General features: G+C 42.3%; 1 protein-coding gene across 2 annotated transcripts in view; it reads left to right on the top strand.

Annotated features, from left to right (window-relative positions):
• The window catches only part of LOC139330296 (inactive N-acetylated-alpha-linked acidic dipeptidase-like protein 2), a 520,996-nt gene that overhangs the window by 377,940 nt on the left and 130,983 nt on the right, over window positions 1-12,073 (top strand). For both annotated transcript variants that reach the window (XM_070961134.1, XM_070961135.1), the window contains exon 14: window positions 7,682-7,828. In XM_070961134.1, the coding sequence (XP_070817235.1) occupies window positions 7,682-7,828 (147 nt within the window). The remainder of the gene's footprint in view (window positions 1-7,681; window positions 7,829-12,073) is intronic.

Raw genomic sequence — 12,073 nt, 5'->3', positions numbered from 1 at the left:
CCATAAAATGTCTGTCATTCTGGTTTATTATCTACTCCCTGGATGTAAGGGTATTTCAAGTCCTCCACCATGTCCTGCATTTGCCCCACAATCTCATCCCCACCAGACCTCAGGAGGGAGGCATCCTAATTTAATGGCCAAACACAGCAGCTGCTTTTAGCTGCTTGTATCTGCAATCTCACTCTTTCAGTCACGACCCTGATCTCATGAACATACTGTTAAATTAAGTGCTTGGTCTGTCAGCTCCTTCAACACAGCAATCCAACACTGAATGCAAAAAAGGAAAAAATTGCATTTGGTGTACAAGTCAATTTTGTCTTTGTTCCCACTGTGGCTATTTAAAAGTGTCCACATGTGCAGAGACAGCCCTGTCTATTGATAACTAATTTAGGTCTTCTCTAGTTACCATCAATGTAATGTTCTTAAGCACTGACCCTGGGACAAACTGCTGTGAATTATTTTAACTTGTTCACTCGTAGATACAAGGTGGACAGTCAGTGCTTGTTCAATGGCGTACTTCCTCACAAATTGGATTGCTCAGTGGTAATAGTGCCTTTTCTAATCACGGGCATTCATGCAAATCGAGTTCAAATCAAGTTCATCCAATATCTTGGTTCAGCGGCAATGTTCCAGTAGAACGCACATCTGATGAATACAGAGGTGAGGACACACAGTTGTAGCTTGTATTCAGTCTGGTGACAGAGAGCGACTGAGCCTGTACAGTGGGTGCACACAATGAAAGCTACAGCTGCACAGTGTAATCCAATATGAAATATATACCCAGTTTGTAATCCAATGCAACAGCACCACAAACTAATGTCTGATATATTACATATATCAGACTTGAATTAGCACCTCTCATACACAGTCAATTAAACACTGAACAATTGCAGGACTAGTGAACTGAATTGCATTGAGATGTACTGTTTTTGATTTGATCACATCCACCGCTTGTACACAGGCTTCAGTAAATGTATGTAGTGTTTGTCTCCCCCTTAGCCAAATTTCCACTACACGGTAGCTAGCTCGACTGGGTGCCCCCTTTCACCTCTCCAGCAGTTGGGGGTTCACTTTGGTCTTGGGAAGCTGCAGTCCTCATTCACTGACTAACTGCAAGCTACACTGTCCATTTACTGCTAAACTGACAACTTTCACTGATAAGCGTTTCCTCTACTCCACTCAGATTCACTGTCTTTCTCTGAGTCACTCAACCCCACATTCACTACGCACACAAAGGAGGTACACTATGCTTGTAACAGAGGATATGGAAGGGGTGCTGTATGCTGTATGATGCTCGCTGAGTCAAGTGAGTGAAAACAAATTGTTGTTTGTGCTGTTGATAGTGGCTATTTAAAAATGCTGAGCTTGTGCAGGATGTCCCCTGGTCCCGTGTTGCACAAGTGGCGATTCTAATGATGATTCCCTCTGATGTGTCAGTGGTCAGCCATGTTTTCACAACACCAACTCGGCTCAACTCAGCTGGGTTGGAACATCGACTGAGGTAAAACTAAAAAAGTCTCTGCTGTCAGGTACTCTCCACAACAGGAATAGAAAAGAGTGAGTAGAGTCAAGGCAAGCTGCACCATGAGGTGCAAAACACCTATTTGATGCTGAAAAGCACAAGTGGACTGAGTCCTTATGACTTCAACGTGAGTCAGATGTGACTCACAAATCCGGTGACTTATGCCATAATTGGATGATTGGAAATTACTCAAAACCTGTGAGGTATGATGAGTCAACGTTACATAATTTTAACGATGACTCAAATTTAAAATATTTTACTCTCTTCCAGAGTAATTCATTTTATGTTTTCACTGCTCGTTTTAGTCTGCACAGTCTTACTTAGTCATTACAACAACATGCAACAGCAAATTGTGTCCTGTTGGCAGGAAATGGTGCGCACTCAACCAGATTTTGATTTCTGACACGGTCACACATCTGTGCATGTAATCACAGATGTTTACTCAGTGGGAGTAGGCACCAGTATTACCATTATACTGTTCACTGGTATTTTATGGGAATTATGGCTAGCAGACATTTTATACAATCAGACACATGAGTATGAAATTGATGTGAATCAAATGCTATGGCTTTCACAGCTGGCAGATCTCGACCCAACTGAACACATTCGACACCCACTGGCTCTTCATTGATTTTGTGCAGTAGATGAATCATGTTGTTGCAGCCTTGTGTTAAAAACATGGTGATTCATATTACACTCATTTTAATTTCAAGACAGTAATCTTACATTTTCTTAGGTTAAGGTTTGAAACAGCAGCAGCTTAGCAATGCTTTTACTTGATCTCATCTCAGTTTATCTTGGTCTGACTTGTGCTGGGCTTTATGACTGTCTTGGTGCCATTTCTAGTAAGATTACTACTTCAGATTCTTTTTATTTTGCATCCTTACAAGCTCATTACTGTGGTGTTTTAGTTTTCCAAAATGAACAATGTGAAATGCTTTACTCTCTTCCGATAAAGCTTGCCAAGAAGTAGTGTCAGGTGCATGCAGCCAAAGTGAGCAGTTGTGCTGACAATGGTGTTAGCACAGGAATATCCTCTGCTATTGCTTTTCTCACGATTCTTAACCTTTTCGATAGGAAAAAACATAATCTTTTTTTTTTTCATCTTAATATTTCCTACTGAATGGCTTTTTCGGCAGACCGTTGAGACAGTGCAGTCCAGAAAGTAAATGTCCCTTACTGGTTGACATAGAAACACATGAACGCTTTTGCAAGTGAAAGACACATTTAAAACCTTGCCACTGTTGCCAAGGTAGTGACTTCATTTGACCTCAGAGTCCAGAGACAGATGTCAGCCCTTGAAGGGAGTAACCAATCCTGTCTTGTGAATCTGTAGTAATCAATCTGTAGGGACGCCCTGCTTGGCATAACAACAGCTCTCTGGGTTGACAGCTGCCATCAGAGAGTGGAAGTGAGCAGTCTGTTCAGTTGACTAAACAGAGACCAGACTTCGTCGGGGAACTGATTGAGTATGTTTCTGAAATGGCATGGTTTGCTTGTGGTGGACTGTGTGGACTGCACTTGTGGTCTGCTGTTAAGTCATCGGTGCTGTTGTGTGTTTCCGCTGCACCCAGGGATCATTGGTCAATCAAACTGTTTCCTGTGCTCTAGTATATACCTTGATGAAGTTTAAATATGTGTACATTTTTCTTTCTCTGCTGAGCCATGGTGAATATTAATGCCCTAACACTAATTATCCAGAAATCTAAAATTCACCGTTCCCTGTGTGTGGATTTAAAGACTACAGGCTTCACGCACAGCTCTTTGCTTGAATTGCACACTAATAAGCTGCTGAAGTGAAATGAAAGCTGAATACGCCAAACAATATTTTGATGTCTGTCCTCTGTGTGTGAGTCCCCCATTGTGAATCTCAATCAACTTCTAAATTGTACATGAACAAGCATTTATTCCCACCCTGTTAACTCCCACAATTAGCCATAATTGGATAATGAGATGTCCTTCATGAATATTGATATGCATGTAAATGTATTGTCCTACCAGTCTTTTTGTGGGAGTAAATGGAAAAAAGTGAGATTAAAAAGACAAATTTCATTGTGAAACTCAGTTGAATAGGGAAAGTTAAAGCAAGGTTAGTGTTACTTACTGGTCTTCATTCAGTTAGAGAGGGAATGTGTCACAGTAGTAGTTAATGTTCAGAGAACAGCCTTTAGAAAAAGTTAAACAGAAAATGCTGACAACAGTGTGTCAGTGACAGGAATGATTGGACACCAGGGCTTAATTAAGGGAAATTCAAATTAAATGCAAAGTGACAGAAGAACATGGTGACATCAGACGGACTCAACAGATGTGAACAGTTGAGATAAGGCTGTAATTGATTGACTATTGCATTCTCTTTCCTTATATTGCGCAACCTGGTCTCAACAATGTCTATATAGCAATCATGTTGTTCTTTCAATTAGAGAGGACACCAGAAGGCAGTCAACTCAGGTAACAAGCTGCATGTGAGCTGTGGAGAACTGCGACAAAAGCTTGAGGTGGGCAATTAGCCACATGCCAAATGTTAATAACACTCTCACCTTGCATCCCTCTCTCTCTCAGCCGATATTGTATTTAGTGTAATTTAGGCGTGTCCTTGACAATTCTAATTGGGTTCAACATTCAAACAACTCGGTACATTTTTTAATGGCTGAAATGGTTCTTATAGCCAGCTCTTTCTTTCTCACTGACACAACACAGACATAGTGTAGAGCTACGGAAACCAAATCACGCACATGAAAATGCCTTTTGTGAGTCTTTTGTATGCAGCGGCATGCTTAAAGGATGCTACGACGAATGGGTCATATATTAATGTTCCCTATTTAATAAAGAAGTTGCGTTGTTGGTTAACTACAATAGTTTCCATCTGTGGAAAGTAATAAATAAATGATTGGGGTCCAAATGTTCCTTCAGAAAGTTATCATTAGAAAGTGTTGTCATGGCCTCTTTCCAACTTTTTTGTGGAAAGCCGTGAATATATATTTCAAGGCCCAATTTGTACCTTACAAGGCTGGTATGCGCTGCACGATGGCGCAGCAGGAAGTGCGTGTGCCTCACAGCAAGAAGGTTGCAGGTTTGATTCCCGGGTCGGGCCTTTCTGTGTGAAGTTTGCATGTTCTTCCCGTGCATGCGTGGGTTCTCTCCGGCTTCCTCCCACAGACCAAAAACATGCTCATTAGGTTAACTGGTGACTCTAAATTGCCCCTAGGTGTGAGTGTGAGTGTGAATGGTTGTGTGTATGTGCCCTGCGATCGGCTGGCGACCGGTCCAGGGTGTACCCCGCCTCTCGCCCATTGACAGCCGAGATAGGCTCCAGCCCCCCCGTGACCCCGAAAGGGATAAGCGGCATAGAAAATGGATGGATGGAAGACTGGTATGCCATGCGTTTTATGCTATGCTAACAAGTATTCCATGAAGTCTTTCTCGAGTCTTAGATTTGTCGTCGAATGTGTATCACTGAAACAGCTATGGCTTTTCATATGTTTCTTTTTCTTATTATCAGACACATACTGCAGGTGTTCTTGTGATTATAGAATCATTATTTCTTGTGACTATGATACATTTTTCCCAGAGTGAAAAAAAAATCTTACCATTAATCCAATTTAATTTAAACACAAAACTGCATATAATAATTGACAATATGGGGTTTATTCAAAATTGTCTTCTGAAACAGTTTTAACACAGTGGACTCTATTTTTGTCCCCGCCCACTGGCAGTGGTATTTTGGCAAACCGAGGCATACAGAGGTGCGCCAGGATGGGCGTTGCGGCGCAGTAGGGGGAGGTGTCGGCATAAGTCAGACCTAAATTTATATATTTTGATCAGTATCTCATCTGACCACATCGAAAGCGCGTTCAGCACGCGTAATGGTCACTCACCCTGACTGAATTCCACACAGCGATGTCTGGTGATCTGTGACTCAAATTGCCTGGTGACAAACGTATATGCCACTTTCCCCGGGTCGGCACATGACCCGTTCATCGTGGCGAATTCTAGCATCCCTACAGTCTTTCAGGGGGACACCCCTCTGGATGGGTGGCTGCTATAATGGCTATCCACTGAAAACGTGGTTGATGACGCCATATATCACACCTTCAACAAGACGGCAGTGTGGTTTTAACGGTGCTCGGTCAGTCATCGAACGCACATTTGGGGTTCTCAAAATGCGTTTTAGATGTCTGGACCGGACAGGTGGTTCATTAACATACAGCCCTCAGAGTGTGGGTGCATTCTTTGTGGCATGTTGCCTTTTACACCACATGGCTGTACGACGTGGATGTCACTATGAACTCACGGAGGACACATTAAGGGACTTAAGACGGAGAGAGGGCGAACTGCATGTGCTGTGTCAACTGGGAGAGCAGCAGAGTGCAGGGAGAGGAGGGAGCGCCTCGCCGCCCAGCTTTGTCATTAAGTGAGTATTTGCGGTTACATCAGTTGGTTAGCACGGTGGCACCCAACTGTCGCCTCACAGCTAGAAGGTCCCTGGTTCGAATCCCGCTGTGGGCACTGGTGGCGTGTCCTCCACCATGCCTTCGGTGCCTGCTGCTCGAGGAGAAAAGGGGGTCCTTTCTGTGTGGAGTTTCCATGTTCTTCCCGTGTTCACCCGGGGTTTCCTCCTTACATAACCCCCACTAAAAACATGCAAGAAGATCACCACCTGACCAATGGTGACGAAGGAGAACCAGTCCCTGGGCGCCGCTGTCGGCTGGCAGCTGGCAGCCCACCGCTCCTGGTCTGCCGCAGAGGATCGACAGACCAAGGATGGGATAAATGCGGAGAAAATAGTTTCACTTGCATGGCGTGTACAGTTTCCTCCCTGTAACTCTGTGTGTGTGTGTGATTAATGAAGTTGACTTCTTCTTCTTCTTCTTAGTTCAAAAAACATCTGAAGAGCAACATCTGAAGATCTATCTAAACAGATAGACAGTATTGAAATAAATTTTGCGACTGTGAGCCTGGACCTCCTGGACCAGAACGTCTCCTCCTGGGAGAAGTTTGGGCGTCGGACACTTTCCTGCGCGGGCTCAGTCATCCTCGAAACGTGCCATGTGCCTCGCCAGGCGTTTTTAAAGGTGAGGCGAGGAGCTGGTGTGATTGGTGAAGATTGGACTCGACTGTGTCAAACCCACTCCACGCCTTCAGCTCCTCCCTCCTTCCGAGTTGCGCCACTGGGTGGGACTGAGATGAGAAGGGGGAGTAGTTGCGCCGGCAGCGCAGTGCACGAAAATACCAAAGTCTGCGCCGCCATGCCCCATCGGCGAAACAGCCTCCGCCGCGCAGACAGCGGAATCAAAAATAGAGCCCAGAATGTCAGAGTGCTTAAATCAGCAAGTATGACAATCTCTTGTGTTTTATTTACTTACTTTACTTATTTATTTACTTATTTTGCAGTCAATGCCCCACCACCTGTTGAACGTCACTCTGCACTCTGATTTTGGGATGGGACCTACTTGTCTAATAATAAACTGTCTGCACGAATTGTGGAGGATTAAGTACCTGGGGGTACATATTGACAATAAACTGGACTGGGCAAAGAACACTGACGCTCTCTACTGGTGTCACAACTGGTGTTAACACTGTCGTCTCACAGCTAGAAGTTCCCGGGTTCGAATCTCGCTGTGGGCACTGGGGGGCGTGTCCTCCACCATGCCTCTGGTGCCTGCTGCTCGAGGAAAGGGGCCTTTCTGTGTGGAGTTTGCATGTTCTCCCTGTGTTCACCCAGGGTTTCCTCCTTAAAAAAAACCCCAAAAATCAAATTCAAAATTTGCCTCTTAAATGTAGTGGAGTAGAAGTATATATATATTTGCATACAATAAAATACTCAAGTAAAGTACAAGTACCTCAAATTTGTACTCAAATACAGTACTTGAGTAAATGTACTTGTGTTATATTAAATGTTACTTTCCACCACAGTCTGTAATATTTCTTGCTCCAATAAATTTCTATTCAGTAAAACTTGAACTATGACCTGATATTTCAGGAAGCTGTAGCAAAGTGTTTTCTCTATAACTCATTTAATCCATTAACATGGCAGCAACCTCTTAACCTCTGTGCCTTTTTGCTCTACGACACCCCGTCTTCTCCTTCTTCTCTTTCCACCAGTGAATCTTGCTCATCCCACTCTGCCTCTCTCTCTTCATCTTTTCTCCTCTCTCGCAGAGACAGTTACTGAGTTGTATTCGTGGTGGGAACTGCCCTGGACCCAATGTCAGCTCACTGCAGTTGCCTGGAGATGTGAATTTCTTCGCCAACCAGCTGGCTGTGCCCACCATGGAGTTTGCCTTCGAGCAGAGCAAAGCAGAAGAGGTACACCTAAGCCAAAACACCAGAATCTTTACTTACCACTGCTCTCACTACTTTGCCTACTGATACCCTCCATTTTCAGATGACCCTCTTATAGCCTTACTTGAATTTTATGCTCGGGTGTAGGACCGCCGCAGAGCAGAGGATCTAGTCTGATAAATGCAAGAAACAGTTATGCCTTGCTTCTCAGTGTCTGACAGAAAGCTGTGAACAGATTTAATAGGATAAACTTCTGTGTTTGCCATTGGACACAACTTGTGTGTCTTTAGCTCTTAATTGGAAGTCAGACTTTTCTTTGTGAAGATACAGTGACGTGACAGTAGTCTGTGTGTATCATATGTTAAAGAAAAGTGTCCTACAATATGGCACTGCAGTAATTTGTCCAGTTCTGACACATTGGAGACTGGATGTGTTGACAACCATCTGGAGCCTCTGAGACTAATAGCATTGTTAAGATAGAATAAAATATTTCAGCATCATTTACAGACCCAGCTTGACACACTGCAGTATGGATTATGGCTCTATACAACCAACAAATACACATCACAGAGCTTACAAATTATGCGTATCCCCATAAAAATGCAGTATTGATGTTTGTTGTATTGCCTTGGGGTGGAAACACAGAGATTTAGCCCCAGCTAAATCAACCCACTCAAATTTGGAACTTCTGGCTAGGATGGCAACTTTGAGCTTAATTAGTGCGAGAGATCTTCATGATGTTTATCTGCCCTCCAGGCTTCTTCACAAGCTCAAAATAATAGGTAGTTGAGGGTGAAATCCACAGCACTGGTTTTCTTAAGGAGGGGAGACAAATCCCAAATTGAATTAAACACAGTCTAATACATAAATATGCTTGACTCTACTAGAGGGAAGTCCAGTGCTCACTCCTTAGCATTATCTTAATAGCATTCACACTTAAGTGGTATGTTAAAAATCTGTGGGCAATCCCATTTCCTGTATTGTTTCATTTCTTTATAGAGACTTAAGGAAAGCTGACAGGGACAGAAAGGTCACACAGTTTCTGTATGGACTTAGTTGCTTCACAAGGACAGGTGTATCAGGAATCACTCAGAGGAATGCTGAAAGCGATCCTTGGACTTAATCCCTGCACTCTTTACAGTGTGAAAAAAATATTTATGAAGCTTCCTGCGCTTTCAGCAAGGACTTAGGCAGTTACAACGTGGAAATTAACATAACATACACAAACTGGGGACAACGCTGCTCGTGGTTGTGGGTTGTAATCTTTATTTGTGTGGATAAATGATATGGGTCACTAAGTTATTTATGTTACATTTGAAATGACCTATATCTCATCATGACATTTACCAGTTAGCCTTAGTCTTAAATTGCTTAGCCAGGGCTGCACGTCACATGTATTATGCAATATTTACATGCAGCAATGATGTTACAGACCCTCTGTGGGCTTCGTTGGTGTATTGTCACTTTTATTACATTCATTTGTCAGGGTCCATGTAGAAAAACATTAACCTCAAAGAGAAAGACACAAACCTCCAGCTAACTTATTGTCCCTTACAGCAACACCCAGTGTTGGCAAACACACTGTCACAATATGACCATGTGTCTTCAATGAAGCCCCGTCCTCATAATTTTAAATAAATGAATGAATGAGAAGACCCACAAATTTGTAGAATGCAGCTTTTCACAAGCTTCACACTAAGTACTTTGGAAATAAATGCATCTGGGGAGCAGCAATCAAAGATGGATGTATTACTGCCAAAATTATCAGTTATGTCAGACCCCAAACATTGCAGAGCTACATCTCCCTGCTGCTGTAAGGTTGTGAGTCAATTGGTAATTGCATTCTCCTCATCCCACACAAGGTCAGTCAAAAAGAACTTGTTTACCAAAACAGTATCTTTTAACAACCTCATCCTCATCAATACATGCTCACATTGTCTGAACACCATCTCCTGAGGACTCCTAACAGGCTCGGACAACTGTGGAACACATTTTAAAAGTCAAGTTAAAAAGTTGATAAAAATATCTTTACCTCCAGGCCTAAAAGTAGGACCAAAAATGCATCACTGAAAATCTTTGGCCAGTTGGACAGATTTTATACTCTCAGACAGCTGTTGAATCCTGGCCCAGGTAAGTTTCACATATCTAAGATGATGAACTTTACTGTGAGGAGCAAGGTCACACATCCTGAAGGCACAGATCAAGCAGGTATTAAGAGCAGTAAGAAATACATGACCTGGATCAGTAACCTGCATGCATTATCACATTAATAAAACTTCCTTCCCCAACAGCACTCTTCTCTCCTCTGAGCTACAGGGACCTCTTATTGACACTAAGATATGTTTTCACAATGCAGAGACAGTTATGTAACAGAAGTGTCTAGCAATGTATCACCGTGCTGAAATAGTGGATATTGTTTTTATAATCTGACAGCCTTCTTGGGTGAGTTTTGTTTCTGCGGTGGTTTTCTGTATGTAGCAAACATCCTCCAACACTGATCATTTCAGCAGGAGAGATTTCCTACGAACTAAATGCACTGTGTGGGCTGAAACTATGTTTTGAAAAGCAGATGTCTTCACACCTGCCAACATAATCACTGATAAAACTGCTTTTGTCAGTTTATATTGTTTTGGTCAAAACAAATGCCACAAATGGAGCTCAAAATGTTTGTGAAATGTTTAACCCAAGTTATTTTTGACAGTTGTATGTATCATATTTTTAAGTCGTATACTGTATTAGTCATAGCTCTCATTTTTGTCTCCCACTCACTGAACCCAGATTGTGGTCTGCTCTTTGGTTCTCCCACCATGTCACATTACTGGTGTTGTCATGGCAAACAGTCTGTATTTGAAGGAGGAGGCCATGGAGTTGTGATACTTCTCCTAATTTCTAGATTCTCTCCCATCCAAAAGAAACTTGCTGGATTCAATGCACTGAATTTGAGAAATGGTGGAATGCAACTTTGTAGATTTACTCAAGAACTGTATTCAGATCAAATATTGTGGTACTTGTACTTTACTTGACTATGTCCATTTTATGCTACCTTATTTCTCAATTCCATATATTTGATAGATACTCAGTCGTCAATAGAATAGTGAAAACATCTTTTATTAAAGAGAGAAAAGTCTTCAGTGCTATTCTTTGCTCTTCTTGCAATGAAGAAATACTCTCCAGTTCTGACATAACTGATAGCATTGAATGAACGGTTGCTTCTCTCACTGTCTACACACCCACTGTAGACTATGTCCGCACATAGCTCCCAATAGTTCGTCACAGGGCGTTGACTGGTCCGAAAGCATGTAGGTTCGGCCACAAACGCATTGCCTGAATCCTGGCAAGAGGGATTGATTGATGTCTGCAGCCTCATTTTCACTGTATGGTAAGGCTCAGCTTGAATCCACTCGAATTACTTTTGGTACCAGGTATCTCAGCTGATCATCATAGCGACACTATGAAATTGCCCTGACATCATCTTTAACGCAACACAAACACAGGAACAGTGGAGGATCTTGGAGGGATGTTGTTTTTGACTCTCGGTATGTGGCTGTTTGTCAGTAAGAAACAAACTTTTTCAGAAAAGACTGATGGCAACAAAGCAAAAGATTGGTGGAAAAAATAGGAGGGCTTGGGAAATTCTACATCACACGACAAGACATCTCCAGCTGCTCTGTTACTAGTCAATGCTCTGCAGTTTTTTTAACTCCAAGTATCGGCTCAGCTCGTTTGGAAACTCAAAAGAAGTGATACCAAAAAAAGTAGGTGCCAGGTAAAAAAAAAAAGAAAAGAAAAAAAAACAGTTCTGAGTGAGTTGAGCTGAGTCAAGCCAAGTCGTACCATGCACAGGAAATGAGGCATGGGTTTTTAACAGTTCCATCAATGAAGCATGTCTCTTGCAAACTCTCACAGGGTTTCATTTAAATATCTGTTTGAGGTCAACAAGGTTAAGTTATCCATTATTTCAAAAGAAGGAGAAAAGTTCAAAAAATGGAAACAGATTTGTGTTGCTGAACGACCCTTCATTACCCCTCACCCCACATTTATCTTCTGAACCCTAGTATAGTCCTGTGATTCCCAACCTAGATATAAAGTACTTCTCCACCTCCAGCTACAACAGTAAAATGGAGCTCATACATTGCTGCATCAGTATTAACAACCTCATGTTGTGTGTGTGTATATATATAGAGAGAGAGACTGAAGAAACATGCACGATGATATGTTAGATATGATAGATATGTTGTATTGTTGGCTTACAATGGAAATAATTATATA

Source organism: Chaetodon trifascialis, chromosome 4, assembly GCF_039877785.1.
Source record: "Chaetodon trifascialis isolate fChaTrf1 chromosome 4, fChaTrf1.hap1, whole genome shotgun sequence".
Lineage (NCBI taxonomy): Eukaryota > Metazoa > Chordata > Actinopteri > Chaetodontiformes > Chaetodontidae > Chaetodon > Chaetodon trifascialis.
Note: the sequence above shows the minus strand (reverse complement) of the source record. Positions and strands in the feature narration are given on the sequence as shown.